The sequence below is a fragment of the Parasteatoda tepidariorum genome, chromosome 9 (genome assembly GCF_982258835.1).
Source record: "Parasteatoda tepidariorum strain Cologne lab strain chromosome 9, Ptep-v5.0, whole genome shotgun sequence".
Taxonomy (NCBI): domain Eukaryota; kingdom Metazoa; phylum Arthropoda; class Arachnida; order Araneae; family Theridiidae; genus Parasteatoda; species Parasteatoda tepidariorum.
Window position 1 is genome coordinate 41606480 of NC_141763.1, and position 15233 is coordinate 41621712.

At 30.9% G+C, this 15233-nt stretch overlaps 1 protein-coding gene across 3 annotated transcripts; it reads left to right on the forward strand.

Annotated features, from left to right (window-relative positions):
• The first annotated feature begins 2536 nt into the window (after positions 1-2536).
• LOC139426756 (uncharacterized) lies at positions 2537-14966 on the forward strand. Of its 3 annotated transcripts, XM_087151654.1 has the most exons (7): positions 2539-2844; positions 3487-3614; positions 8428-8725; positions 11734-11995; positions 12510-12743; positions 13747-13940; positions 14657-14966. In XM_087151654.1, exons 6-7 carry the CDS (start codon positions 13857-13859, stop codon positions 14948-14950), a joined length of 378 nt encoding a protein of 125 aa, XP_087007780.1. In that variant the 5' UTR covers positions 2539-2844; positions 3487-3614; positions 8428-8725; positions 11734-11995; positions 12510-12743; positions 13747-13856; the 3' UTR covers positions 14951-14966. The 3 variants fall into 3 exon arrangements, 2 of the variants coding, with proteins under 2 accessions (XP_087007779.1, XP_087007780.1); XR_015429180.1 differs by lacking the exons at positions 12510-12743; positions 13747-13940; positions 14657-14966 and having other exon boundaries at positions 2539-3614; positions 11734-12149; XM_087151653.1 differs by lacking the exons at positions 11734-11995; positions 12510-12743; positions 13747-13940; positions 14657-14966 and having other exon boundaries at positions 2537-3614; positions 8428-8800.
• Positions 14967-15233: the final 267 nt, after the last annotated feature.

Here is a 15233-nt window from a genome sequence, read left to right on the forward strand (position 1 = left end):
CACTGTCATACCTATAGTTGAGAACACAAAGTTTCTTGGGCTGATATTTGACAAGAAGCTTACTTTTTTACCTCACATCAAACAGCTTAGAAAACGATGCGAGAAGACTCTAAACATATTACGAGTGCTTTCAAACACGTCTTGGGGTGCAGATCGCATCGCCCTACTGCGAATATATCAAGCGCTAACATTATCTCGTCTTGATTACGCATGTGCGGTATATGGCACTGCTTCCGCTTCTAACTTAAGACGCTTGGATACAGTGCATCATACTGCCTTGCGCATATGTAGCGGCGCCTTCCGCACGTCCCCTGTTAAAAGCCTCTATGTTATCTGTGATCAACTACCTTTAGACCTACGCCGCATGCAGCTGTCCTTGACGTATTACTTTCGCATCATGTCATCTGCTACACATCCTCTACAGCGTGATTCTACACCATCAAGTTTGTTGCGGTTTTATGAAGCTCGTCCTTCTCATATTCGCCCTTTTAACGTTCGCATGCGATCACTTATTGAAAATTTGTCTATTTGTGATTTGCCATCACAATCAGTTGAGCATTTGCTTATTTCACCATGGACCATCTCACAATACCAGTTTGATTGTCGGTTTGTTGCTTATAATAAGGCTCAAGTGTCTCCTATTATATTTCAGCAACTTTTCACTTCCCATCGTCATCAGTTTTCTCAATACGCCCCTGTATTTACAGATGGCTCAAAATCTCCAGGACATGTCGGTTGTGGCGTCGTCATTGCTGATGCCACGTACAATTTTAAAATCCCAGATATTTGTTCAATTTTCACTGCCGAAGCTGTAGCTATTCTTTTAGCTCTGCGATTGATCTCATCACTGCCTACTCGAAAATATTGCATTTATTCAGATAGTTTGAGCGTGTTGCGCCAATTGGGACATTTTGAAGAATCGACTCACCCAATTTTAAATTTTATAAATCATCTGTTAAATTCTTTTCATAAAAATGGGTTTGATATTATATTTTGTTGGGTCCCAAGTCATGTCGGAATTCCAGGCAATGACTTGGCCGATGTTGCCGCACGATCTGCTACAAACCCTTTCTCTCTGTCTATACCATACCAAGATATAAAAACACACGTAAGACAACTAACAAAGTCTCTATGGTTGCAGCAGTGGGACCTCCAAATTAATAATAAATTGCGCGCTATAAAAATTGATTTAGATCCATTGCCTGTGCTACGTAATCGTAGGGCAGACGTCAAACTTACTCGTCTTCGAATTGGCCACACTCGATTGACCCACCTTCACTTGCTGTTTGATGAACCTTCTCCTCACTGCAATACTTGCAACGTTTTACTCACAATCCATCACATTTTAATTTATTGCCCATGTTTTAACCGTCATCGTTTAATCTTTTTTGGTAGTTCCATTTTAACACTGCAGAATTTGTTAGGTGACTGCCATCATCCTAACATTTTTGCGTTTCTACGCGCAATTGGTCTCTTATACTGTATATAACTGTTTTTATCCTATTTACAATTTTATGTGTCTTTATTCAGCTTTGAATGCAACTGTTTTATGATACTTAACTACATTTAAATTTTATCTTGTTTTACTTACTCTTGAATGCGTTGGTTTCGTTGTATTCAGTTTTATAAATGCCGTGTGATTTTGATGGGAAAAACTTGTAGTATACATCTACCTAGGATTTTATTTTAAAACCGTTTGTTTGGCGCAGCATGTCCTTCTGTGGACTTTGTGCCATTAAACCCAACATTCAATTCAATTCAAACTCAGTCGGACGTGACTGGAATACAGGTCAAGAGAGGTAGAAAGTAAAAGTCCTTTCTTCTGATCAAGATGAATGTACCTGATCACATTCGAAACACACAGACTTCGTGGAATAATCGATGGAGACTGGATCCGGAACTGCGATGCTGAATATTTTCAATGCTGAAAATTACCAGAATTGGAAGAGACGAGTACTAGCCTATATGGAAGCCAAGGAGTTGAGCGAATTTCCGGAAGCAGAGGCCCTAGCAGCCGATGCAGCTCAAGTCCTAAAGTCGAAGAAGGCCTATGCAACATTTATACAGTATGTCTCTGATATTCTCTCCACTCTCCAATCAGAAGTAACCGCAGCGGACATTTGGATCAAACTGAAAAAACTGTACGGTGAAGCCTCAAAGGGAACCGTGAGTCAAATACTTACAAGAAAAAGGCTGATGACCGTCAAGAAGACCAGAGAAGTTTTAATAAGGGAACATCTGGATCTTAACGGTAAACTGGCCAGCGACCTGAAAGCAGCCGGAGCAACAGTATCCGATGCAGATATTATTGTCTACATTCTGATGTCGCTTCCCAAGTAGTACGAGACAACCTAGACGGTTCTTGAAGCAATGCCTCAAGGACCAACAGGAATACATTAGTCCGAAGTGCGAGCCAGACTTCTGGATGCCGAAGCCCTACTGATGGAAAACAGAAAAGAAAATCCCCCAAGTCAAGCAAGATGCCTGGGTGATACAGCCGCGAGAAACCTGCAACATATGCCGAAGAAAAGGACATATTGCTAGATACTGCAGGAACAATAAAATGTGTTACAATTGTGGCCTGAAGCGACATCAAAGAATGAAATACTGCAAGTCCGGGGTAAAGGCGACATCGAAGGAGAAACATCCGAAGGACTAAGAATCGTTTTAAAGGACGTTTTAAACGTGCCGTGACCTTTCTGGAAACCGATGGATACGTGCCTGGAAACCGATCTAAGAAAAGTGTAACCGTATATAACCAACTCATTCCGCATGCTAGTCCAGAGATTCATTTTCTAGTGAATGTATTTCAATTGAAAGAAGAAAACCGAATATCACTTTAAGGTGAGTTTTTTTTTTTTTAATGTTTTATTACTATGCTTTGTCAAAAGTTAACCGCAATTAAACTATTAATAAAAAACTACTTTTCATTTATTTAGCTGTAAAAATGATATATGTAAAAATAATAATACAAGAAATATAAATAAATTAGACAGATATGTACCGTATTTCTCCGAGTATTTTCATTTATAGAAATGCTGCATTTTCGGAAAAGTCGGATCCAGCATGACCTTCCTAGATCTAGTGCCATTAAATTCTGCATTCACTCAATTAATTGGAAAGATTTGAAGTCTGCTTTAAAAAAAAATCATAATCAAATATTTAACCCTTTTCTTATATTTGTTTGTTTTTTAATGAACAGAAGGAAACGATATGTGTGATTTTATTTGTTGTGTTTAATCACGTGAATTATAAAAGAATTGAACAGAAGATCTAATTAAAAAAATTGTAGGGATTGATTTAAACAGAAAGATAAAATTCTAACGATTTAATTTTCACTCTTTCTTGACCATGAAAAAGATAATGGTAGAACCAAAGATAATAGCTAATGTCTTTAAACAAAAATTATTTTTAAAAACTAAACTATGTTAATAATTCTTTGTCATTGCATTTATTATCAAATTAATTATTTACTCTTTTTTTCAGTTATGGAATTCGTCAAGACAAATAAAGGTGGTAAAAAATTATTACATGAAGAATACTCTTACTGTTTCCATAAGAAAAGTTCAGTAGCGATTAGATGGCGTTGCACACAACAACACTGTGTTGTAAAGGTAAGAAAAAACTACTTTTGTGAAGTAATGCCTATCTTTAAACTAATGGAATATATTTTTTTAAAACGTCGTGAATTGCCTTGTTTATTTATTTATTTTTAATTGAAAAAAACTTTATTGTAAAATTAATAAGTTCACAATAATATAATTGTAAATGGTGTTTTATTTTCTTATATTTGATCTGATTATTTTATATAGTATATATATATTCGTATTAAAATTTATCTATGTCTTAAAAGGCTATTTGTAAAATTACTTGCAACAGAACGAGGTTTCAAAATTTAGTTTTGACTTTTTTTATATAAAAGTATTTGTTGTATGTTCTAATAATGCTAATGTCTTAAAGTTTTCAATATTAATGTTTTCTAGCTTTTTAGAACATCCATACTATACTATCCATACAAACATTATGATTAATATATCTAAATGATACTATTATGATTAATATATCTAAATGTATCGAATTTAATGCCAATGTTATTGATATCAGGAATATAGTATAGATCAGGGGTAGGCAACGCGGCACCCCCGATCGATTTTTAATGCGCCCTCGCTGGACTAATGTAAATGTATGATAGCCAGAGCGATTTACTTACTCTTGTCAAACGGCGATGTACAGCAAGTAGTCAGTTGAGTTTAGGATTGTGCATAGATTAGCAGTTTGCTAACCTTGAGCATATCTAATAACACGCACGTATTTTTTGTTAGTGTGTGATCGTATTTCGAATAGACCACGCGTAGACCGTGCATTTAAAACTACCAAGTAATCTGAAATAATTCTTTTCTTTCAAAACCCTTTGTTGAAAGCGATGAACTGGATCCTAAATTAAACAGTGATCTAGTTTGGATTTCGCCACTGATGTAGTTTATGACGCATCAGCTAGGTTAACTGTGACTGTATTGTAACTTGTCGTTTTAGTTTCAGTTTGCTTTTTAATGTCTCACCTAGCATTTTTCAACAGCTGTTCACTTTCCATCGTCATCAGTATATACAATACATAGCAGTTTTTACAGATGGATCTAAGTTCTATGGACATGTTGGTTGTGGGATTGTTGTGGCTGATATTACTTACAGCTACGACATTCCTGCAATTTGCTCTGTTTTTACAGCGGAAGCATTTGCGATCCTTTTAGCTTTAAAACTCATTTCTTCGCATTCGGCTGGAAAATTTTGTATATACTCGGATAGTTTGAGTGTTTTAAGACAGTTAGAACATGTAAGAAACGAAGCTCATCCAATTTTAATTTTTATTCAACATATATTGACTTCTCTGTACAAGAAGGGTTTTAAAATTTTATTTTGCTGGATTCCCAGTCATGTAGGTATTAAAGGAAATGACAAGGCTGATTCTGCTGCACGATCTGCCTCTTCTCCAATAACATTATTTGTCCCATTTTCTGATTTAAAAAACCACATTCGCAAACTTATTCAGTGTTTATGGCAGCAACACTGGGACCTGCAAGGCGAAAACAAATTACATTCTGTTAAACCTACCTTGGAGCCTTGGCCTGCACTGCACATGCACAGGGCAGATGTCAAACTCACCCGCTTGCGAGTAGGACATACTCGACTTACTCACCTTCATTTGCTATTTGGAGAACCTCCTCCCAAATGCAACGTTTTACTCACGATTCATCACATTTTAATACTTTGTCCATGTTTTAACCAGCTTCGTCTCACCTTTTTTGGTAGCTCCATTTTATGCATAAAAGACTTGTTAGATGAAAACCATCATCCTAACATATTTGCTTTTCTTCGCACTATTGGTATTTTAAACAGTATATAAGAGATTTATCATGCTAACCATTTTTATCAAGTTTTATCCGCATATAAAAATACTTGCATTTACACTGTTTTAGAATTCTCATCATTTTTACTATACTTATTGATTGTGTAATTGTACTCTATCCTACCTTTTAATATGTTTTTAAAACCGCGTGTCAGGCGCAGCTTGTCCTCTCTGGACCTTAAAACTTACATTCAATTCAATTCAGTTTGCTTTTATGTTTGAGCTTCTGTTTGTTTATCTTTGGTATAATGCTTCTTTGCTATGCTTTCGTTATGTTTTAAATAATAAACGTTGTTAAGTTTAATAACGTTGTGTTTCTTTTTAAAATAGAGTTGTTCTAGTTTTTTGTGTTTTAACACCCTTCATGGATAAATGTAAAAGAAAAAGAACATATTTGTACATTATTTTAACGATGAATGGGAACATCTATATTGTTTCGTTGATTACAAAGGGAAGTGTATTTGTTTGTTGTGTAATAATAGTGTTGCGATTCCCAAGAAAAGTAATATTAAACGACATTTTAAGACCGTTCATACCAATTTTGATAGTGACTATCCAATGAGCTCTGAAATTAGAAGAAAAAAAAATATTTCTTTAAAATCTCCAATAACTAACCAGCAAAGTTTTTTTTACTAAACCACTGCAACAACATAAAGCAGCAACGATCGCGTCATATAAAATATCGCATTTGCTAGCTAAGAATAAAAACCATTTACAGATGGAGAATTAGTGAAAGAAGCCATGTTAGAAGCTGCTGATTCACTTTTTGAGGAATTTTAAAATAAAAAGGAAATAGTTTCAGCTATAAACACGTTGCAATTATCAGCACGAACTGTTACTAGAAGAATTTAAGTAATTGCGGAGAATTTGGAGGCAGAATTAGCAAATGATATGGAAAAAAAAATTTTTTTCGCTACATACAGACGTTACAAATATATCACAATTAGCAATTTGCGTGAAGATGGTATTTTCTGATTTTACAACAAAAGAAGAATTCCTTAAAGTTCTGCCATTAAAGGGAAACACCAGATGTAAAATTACCTGTACAAAAATTATCGTCAATTACAACAGACGGGGCACCAGCGATGACTGGTAAGAAAAAAGGATTTATTGCCTTATGTAGACAGGATTCCTTATTCCCGAAATTTATTTTTTATCATTGCCTCATACATCAGGAAATGTTATGCGCAAAAACAATCGGTTTTCAACACGTATTTACGATAGTAACAAAAATTATTAATTCCATAAGATCGGGAGCTATGCAACACAGATTGTTTAAATTAATTTTAGAAGATGAGGACGTTCAGTTCACAGATCTTCTTTTACATGCTGAAGTGAGTTGGCTGAGCAGAGGTAAAATACTTGAGCGGTTTATCATGCTTTTGCCACAAATAAAGGAATTGATTGCATCAAGAGGCGAATTTCACGAGCAATTAGAAAATAAGGATTGGCTAATCGACCTCTGAGTTCTGACAGATATAACGGCAAGTTGAATGAATTAAATTTAAAAATACAAGGGGAAAATCAGCATATCGCTGACATGATTAGTGCAGTAAATGCATTCAAGTGCAAGTTAGTGTTGTTGAAATCCCATCTATTGAAAAAATCATTATCACATTTCTCAAATATAAAATATACTGTTGAGAGTTTAAATTTGAATAATGAAAATTTTACTGCTACATCATATTTAGATATTATAGATAAGCTAATAGAGGAATTTTCTTCTAGATTTTGCAGCATTAGAACCCGTTCTAAGATATTTCATAACTCCATTCAATGTTACTGAAGATGATGTCCTTGAAATAGTTTCAGTGTATTTCGAGCTTCATAATATCGAAGACCTAAAATTAGAAATAATAAACTTGATATTATTTTAAAAGCGCATAGTAATGATAAAATGTTTTGGAACTTAGTCGATGAAAATAAGTATCCTATTTTAAGGAAATGTGCGCTCAAAATTTATTCATATTGTGCAACAACATACGAGTGTTTGTTCTCAAATATGAAATATTTGAAATCAAAATACCGAACAAAGCTTAATGACTCACATTTAGATATTTGTTTAAAGACCGGGAACTCTAAATATATCCCCAATTATAAGAAATTAGCTGAAAATATGGACACCCAAGTTTCACACTGAATATGTTAAAAACAGAATACCATTTTCCATTGCTAGAAAACAAACTAGATAGCGCCACGAGATTTAGAACTCTCTAAGAACAACAAATTTTTAGTTAGTTTTGTTTCTGTTGCTGTCAATCGAGAGATCATGTTGTATTTGTAGTGTTGTTTCTGTAGTGGTGTTAATATACACATATTAACTAGTTCGAAGGAGTATCTTTTCTTGAGTTTATGGTCATTATTTTGATTTGTTTAGATACGAACCGCCCGGGTTGAAGAACAGGTAAGAAACCTTTCATTGATACCTGTTTCTGTTGAAGATATAAAAGAAATAAAAAGAATTGCGCCATTAAGGACAAACAGGTTGCAGACCCCTGGTATAGATGTGTTTCAGAAGTTATTCGTGTAAAATTTTTTAAGTATGTTAATTTATAAGTAAAGGAAAATACCATACAGTTTTTCAAAAAAATAAATAAAAAAAATTAATAAAAAAAAACTGAATTAGCATAGCATAAAAATATTTAATTAAAATCATTCATTTGAATCACGTGATTTTTTAAAAGCATAGATTTATCTAAAAACTATTATTTACACAGTACTACATTATGCAAAAAAAAAAACTATTTGAAATAAAATACAATGTTTAATGTAAACTTTGCTTAGCAAAACATTGTTTTTATAAACCTTATAAAATACCTCAATGTTTTGCTCAGGACCACTAAATTTTGAAGCACGCCCCTTCCGCTAACCGCTTAATCACATAGTTACGTGCAAAGAATTATCATACTTCATAGTAGTTCTCTTGATTGTTATTAACTTGTTACTTATATATTTGATTCTAATGCATATGCTTCATTGCTGATACTTTCTTTAAATTATTAATTGTTAATCTCATGTTTTAGTGCAAGGGCAGTCTTAACACCAGTTTCGACAGAACTGAAATTTTAAACACTTCTCAGCATTCGCATTTTCCGAATGAACATTTAAATGAAAGAATAAATGCCTTGCTAAACATGAAGCGAAAAGCGGAGGAAACACACGATAAACCTTCGCCGATATTTGCGGAAACAGTAGCTGCAATGTCGATGGATGCAAGTTCGACTTTGCCAACTGATGACTCCGTTAAAAGAACATAAAGGAATCATAAAGCCAAGGGTATACCAAAAGAGCCCCTGGATCTCAAAGACTTGAAATTGGAAGGTGTGTATAATTTAATAATTTAAATAGTATATTTCACTCCTGTAAAATGAAGTTTTATTTCATTTTATTCATTTATCTTTATATGGGGAAATTTGAGATTTCAATGTTTGAATGTTTAATTTTTTAAAAAAGGTGAATGTTAGTTTTTCATAACATTTTGAAGTATTAAAATAAGTAAATTTGTCATAGATAAAAACTTATTACAATGCTGACACATTAAAAAGCAGCTATTTTAAATCAATCAGTAAAAGTAATAGTCGCTGCAAATAAGAATTAAGCTTCATTCTATAAAAATCAGTAGAATGCCCTAATGTTGTGATTTTAAAATTTAAAAATAGGGGAAAAAATAAATACTCACAAAATTTATTTAATTCCATGATCACATTTCTTGAATTGAGGGGCCTATAAGATTTAAACTACAGGATTTCAAAATTCGGGTTCGAAAAATTGCAACCTACTTCAAACTTTTTTGCATTTTTTTGAAGCTAAATTTCTTGAGCATGAGGAATTTAATGCTTTTAGATATATTGATGATTTGATTTTGTTTAATTAAGATAATTATAATTTTATTTATAGTATTTATCCTGGAGATTTGGTCTTGAAGAAAACTAATGAGGATTGTTTTAATGTTGAACATTTAGATTTTAAAATTGATATTGTTAACAGCTTTATTAAAATTGGTGTCTTTGATAAAAGAAAAGCTTTTAAATTTAAAGTTATTTTTTCTGCAACTTTAATACTAATTTGTGTAATAAAATATTTAAAAATTTAGTTTTTTCACAATTGGTTAGAATCAAAAGTATTTGCAATAATGTTGAAAGTTTTCAGGAAGCTGTGAATAGTTTTTTTAAATAATTTGAGTAAAAATGATTTTCCTTTTAATTTTTGTAATGTTAAATTTTTAATTAAAAAAATGATTGAAGAATTCTAGGTTTTTATATATTTTTTTTCTTTTAACAGGCCGCAATTCAAGTCTTAACTGAGCAGCCCCAGTTAAGCATTCTATTAATTTATTACGTATTTCTTTCTCTTGACATTTTTCACTTTTTTTTTCTTCATTTGCGCATTGTAATAGAGGGCATTGTTTCCTTTAGGTTTTAGTTTTTTCTTTTCATTCGGCTTGCTTGAGAAATTGATGTCTGACCTGTGAATATGTGAGTTTTTATTTTTCTAATGATTTTGTTTAAGTTTCTTTTCTTAATTTGTTATTTATATTGCATGTTTTTTTTTTTTTCTGGACTGCTATGCAAAACCATCGGGGTACTGAGTCCCTCAATTAGAAATGGTTTTGTTTTTATGGCTACCGGGGCCGGTACCCCCTGAATACGTCGGCTTCGGTGGTCATATTTTCATTTTTATTTCCTTCATTTTCTTTATTGCTACTTTTTTCTGAAATTTCTGGTGCTTTTTAGCGCATTTTTTTCAAAGAAGTTTCTTCTATTTAGAATAAAAAATATTTGTGTTTTCTTTTAGTATTGCAACCTACTTTTCATTTTGCAATTTTTTTCAAAGCAATTCTACTTTGTTTATGTGAAAAATTGAACAGAATATCATAAAGCAGCATAATCTTCATAACTTAATTTTCGATTAAGAATTGTATTGGGTAATAAAATTGAACTAACAAATTTATTTCAGCATTTCGTGTCTGATAACAATTTTCTTTCAAACTTTTTATGTTCTAATAGCAAGAAACTTGTGTTATTTTACATAAATGTATTTTATCAAGTATAAAAGATACGTTCTTTATTTTCTGACAAGTATAGTTTTGTCAATTTAGACTCTTGTATCAATGATCTCTCCCTAAAAATTTCAATAAGAAAACAGTCACACTGAAGTTTAAAAAAATCTGTAAAAATTATATTTACATATGTTTAGTTCCATTTCATTAAGTGAAATTGCCTCTAAATATAGTTATTAATTATATATTCAAGTTTCTAAAAATTTTTAATCTATATAAGTATAGATGACTGAAACGATTAAGAACAACAACAAAAATTAACTAGATTTCTAGGACTGAAAAATTTTATACATTGCTTTGTTTCATTTCCTTTTTTTCTTTTATTTATTTCTAAGGCTAAATAAATGCAAAAAAAAAATTTATTAATAAAACATTTGTGTTTAATCATTATAAAAGAATCATAACCTTAGAATGTATATTTTTATTCATGTTATTTGCTGAAAGAAAAGCTTTTTTAATTCTACCATTAGAAATTGATTTCAATGTATGTTGAAATGACAGCATTAGCGCTTTTTATAAAAGTCAAATTACAAAGCAAAAAGCAATCAATTCTGAGGAAACCACTTTTCTTTGTTCAACTTCCCCATAACATCTCTTTCAACAACTATCTCTACCCGCGGAACACCAGATCATTACAAAACGGGTTAAAACAACACTCTTCCGAAGAATATCTTTTTTATCTTTTCATTCTTTACAAGTAAATGTGTTTTCATGGGTTAGCCGTTTTCATTACGCTTCGAAAGCAAAGAACTACAATTGTTTTATTCAAAAAAAAAAAAAAAAAAAAAAAAAAAAAAAAAAATTATGTACCCTACAATCCAATTTTTTCTACTTTTATTAAAAATTAACATATAATACGAAGTATATTAACTGAAAGTTATATTATCCATGGAATTATCTTTGTATAGGCAAGTCATAAATTCACCATATTCTTCTGTTCTAGAGATATGGTGAATAAAGAACCGAAAGAATATTTTCTTTCGCTTGTTTTCTTTCGTTATAACATCAGAATTCGGAGTCCGATTGATCATTGTAAAGGTATTATACACTATTATTAAAATTTATCTCGTGGAAGAAAAAGAAATTTGCGGAAAATCCCTTATTTTATTATTGGTAGATAGTGAATAAATATTAATATTATTTAGTATTTAGACGAGTTAATTGAAACTATACTTTTTTTTTCTTTAAATTAAATTTATTTTCTGTAACCTTAATACATATACAGTTCAGATTGTTTCCCAGAACCTAAATATATATTTTTTTCTCTCAGGGGAATGGAAAGAAAATCTACTGTTTGATAATGGCAGCCTTCAGGATAGAATTTTATTATTTGGCACAAGTGATACCCTTTACCTATTGCAAGAAACATCAAATGGTTTCTAGACGGCAACTTCGGTCTTGCACCTAGACATTTCACTCAACTTTATGTTGTGCGGGTGGAGGTTGAAGATGCATATATTACAGCAATATATGCCTTACTTCAATCAAAGAAAAAATCGACATACGAAGAGCTTTTTAGAACTTTAATTGAAGTAAGTGCCGTCGAGAAACTGAATCTTGACCCGGAATTTATTCATATGGATTTCGAATTTTTATTATTGATTCCTCTTATTTGAAATATAGTTAGAAAATATATTTTAAGTTATAGTTAGGAAATAGTTTTTTTTAATTTAAAATAAAATTTGATTTGGGATCGATGTAAATAATACCTTTTATATAAATTCTAATTTGTACTTGAAAAAATTAGCATGTTAATATTCTCAATATTATTCTTGTATGTATCGATTTATTTATACTTAATAAATCTCAGATGCTTTTGGATATTAGATAGGACCTATTTTGAATATTAGCTAACGTTACATCTTATTAAAATTGAATTAAATTTTTATTTAACCTAAAACTATTTTAATGTATACTTGATTTTCTTTTATTTTAGATGGTTTGTTTAGATTTAATAACTAATGAAAATTTTATTCTCATATTTGAATTGTTGTGAACAACGTTTCATTATTTTATCCCTATCAGTAATGTTTTTGTGTATTACAGAAATATGGCAACTTCCAAAATAGATAAAAAAGCAATGAAAAGAGCCTCTACAAAAGTGGCAGCCGAAGGCTTTAAATGGCTGGCTGAAATGGAAAGTACTTTTATAGAGTTGTTTAGAAAGTATGAAAATATTTGGAATGTAAAAAATCCTTTGTATAAACATAGAATACTTCGACGAAATAAGTAAGAAGTTGGTCGTCGATTATCCTCTGCATGCAGCAGAATTTACAATTGGTGAGTATTTAAATCTTGATTAACAGTTTTTACATTGTGATTATATTTGAAGTGACACATATAATTAAATTTTATGTTAAAACTAAAATGAGCTTGCAAAAAATGGATGCTAAATATTAATTTATTTTTATATGATATTTTATTATCAATAATATAAATTTGTGCAGTTGCAGAAAAGTGTGAATAAACTACACCTTCAACATCTGAAAAAATAAATACCTATGTAAATAAAAGTATATTTATTTAGGATATTAATTCTGAAGTGTAACAATTCTTACTATAATAATTAGAAACAGGGCATTTATGGAATATAATTTTAAATAGCTTAACCAATTTCTAATTCTAAGAGACCCTGATAAAAAAAATTGGGTTTTTATGTGTTCAGCATATTAATGATATATTAAAAGAGATACAATAGTAAAGAAACTAGACTTAAATTCATCTTTTATGGGCTGACTTATAAAATATTTAATATAATGATACACTATAATTTGATAGCTTACAATACACATAGTATTGTGACAGACTTTGTAATCATCAAATTATCATACATAAATACCATTTAAAATACATTACAAACTTAACATTTTCTTTCATTAAGGTTTCATTAAAATAATAAAAATAAAATACCAATCTTAATATTGATTTCCTTGCTCAATTTGAATATAATCAGCATATGTGATTTTTTGTATTAAGTGTTATGTAGTATGTTAATAATGAAAGAAAATTTTAAGTTTCTTTTTTATATTAATGAATAGAGAAAAATCATTGGCATAAAATTCAAGGAATTTAATTATTGTGGGATATACATATATTCAAACAAGATGCATTCAAAATATAAGCTAACATGTGTACATACCCCCGAATTTTTAAATTAAAACAGTATTAACACTCGATCAAAATATCCGTACATATATAGATACATCCAAATATTTTGGAAAATGTCATGATATTGTCAAACCTTCCTTTTATTTCACTAACTTTAGCTCTTTTTTTTTTATAGAAAAGCTACAAAGCAAATATTCAAAGCTAAAATATCAGTTTCAGCGAAATATTAAAAAAATTAGACAACTAAAAAGTGGTTCTGGCTGTGAAAGTATCACTGTGCCATGGATGCATTTTAATGCTCTACAATTCCTTGATGGAGTTGACGACAGCTTTTCTACTTTGGATGGGGATAAGCATAAATCAACCCAGGTATAATTTTATAAGTTTCCTATTTTATTTTAGTTTTCACTAAAATACTATTATAAAGTTTAAGAAATTATTTTGATACTTTTCCTGATTACAAAGGTCTATATGTGATCATAGTAAATTATTGGTACTTGCTGTTCGAAAGTGTAAAGCATCAGGTGTACAATAATTAAAATGTTTCATGAAACCCACTTTTATTTTCAAGATATTTTTAAATATTCAATAAATCTTAAAAATTAAATGACTATCAACATTAAATAAAATCAGTTTTCGCGATGAATTTTTATTTATTATAGAAAAGGATGTATACTGATTTTAAATATACATACATGTGTGTATATAGCTATTATCTCTTCATTCTACTTTAACACTTAAATGAACATTTAATTCATTTTTGTAGGTGTTGGTGCTAATGTATTAAAGCAGTATAAAATCTTATCGAATTTTAGAAATTTGTTTTGGGACAAATTCAAGTTTTAATGGAGAATCTAAAAGGGTAATAATAGAATAAAAAAAAAGCTTCAATTTTTCTCTTTTTCATAAAATTAAATGGCACTTCTTTGCCAGGTATTCTGTTATTAGACATTGTTATAAAATAATGTCATGTATTTACTCGAGTTATAATCATCAACAAATATTTTTTTTTTCTTAATTACCCTATAGTCTTATTGAGTTATGTTTAATTTTGACAATTAATGCATTAAAAAAATTTTTTTCAGAACGAGCCGACCTTAATGTATAATAAAGATCAGGAGGTAGAATCCATTTCACATTCTGCCGGGATTGATCCTGATGTGAGTTTCATTTCTATGGAATGTTTTGAGGATGCCGAAAGAATTCCTGAACGAGATATGGAGGAAGAGTGGAGGGATTCTGCAGAGGAACCAGAACCCTCATTCTGTGGTGAAGTTTCTTCTCCCAAAACAAACCTGCCAGAACCTCCACCCCCTAGTGTATTTCTTTCTGGTGAAAATTCTACACGAGAAAATAACCAGGGCGTTTATACCCTATAGTCTTATTGAGTTGTGTTTAATTTTGACAATTAATGCATTAAAAAAAATTTTATTCAGAACGAGCTGACCTTCATGTATAATAAAGATCAGGAGGTAGAATCCATTTCACATTTTGCCGGGATTGATCCTGATGTGAGTTTCATTTCTATGGAATGTTTTGAGGATGCCGAAAGAATTCCTGAACGAGATATGGAGGAAGAGTGGTGTATTTCTTTCCCCCTAGTGTATTTCTTTCTGGTGAAAATTCTACACGAGAAAATCACCAGGGCGTTTATAAGCAGCT

What these genes read in the sequence shown, in the direction of transcription:
- LOC139426756 (XM_087151653.1), top strand. Translation starts at nt 3,426, where the DNA reads ATGTTAATAATTCTTTGTCATTGCATTTATTATCAAATTAATTATTTA. An exon ending in AACAACACTGTGTTGTAAAG is followed by an intron (nt 3,615 to 8,427) that starts GTAAGAAAAAAC and finishes CTCATGTTTTAG; the next exon opens with TGCAAGGGCAGTCTTAACAC.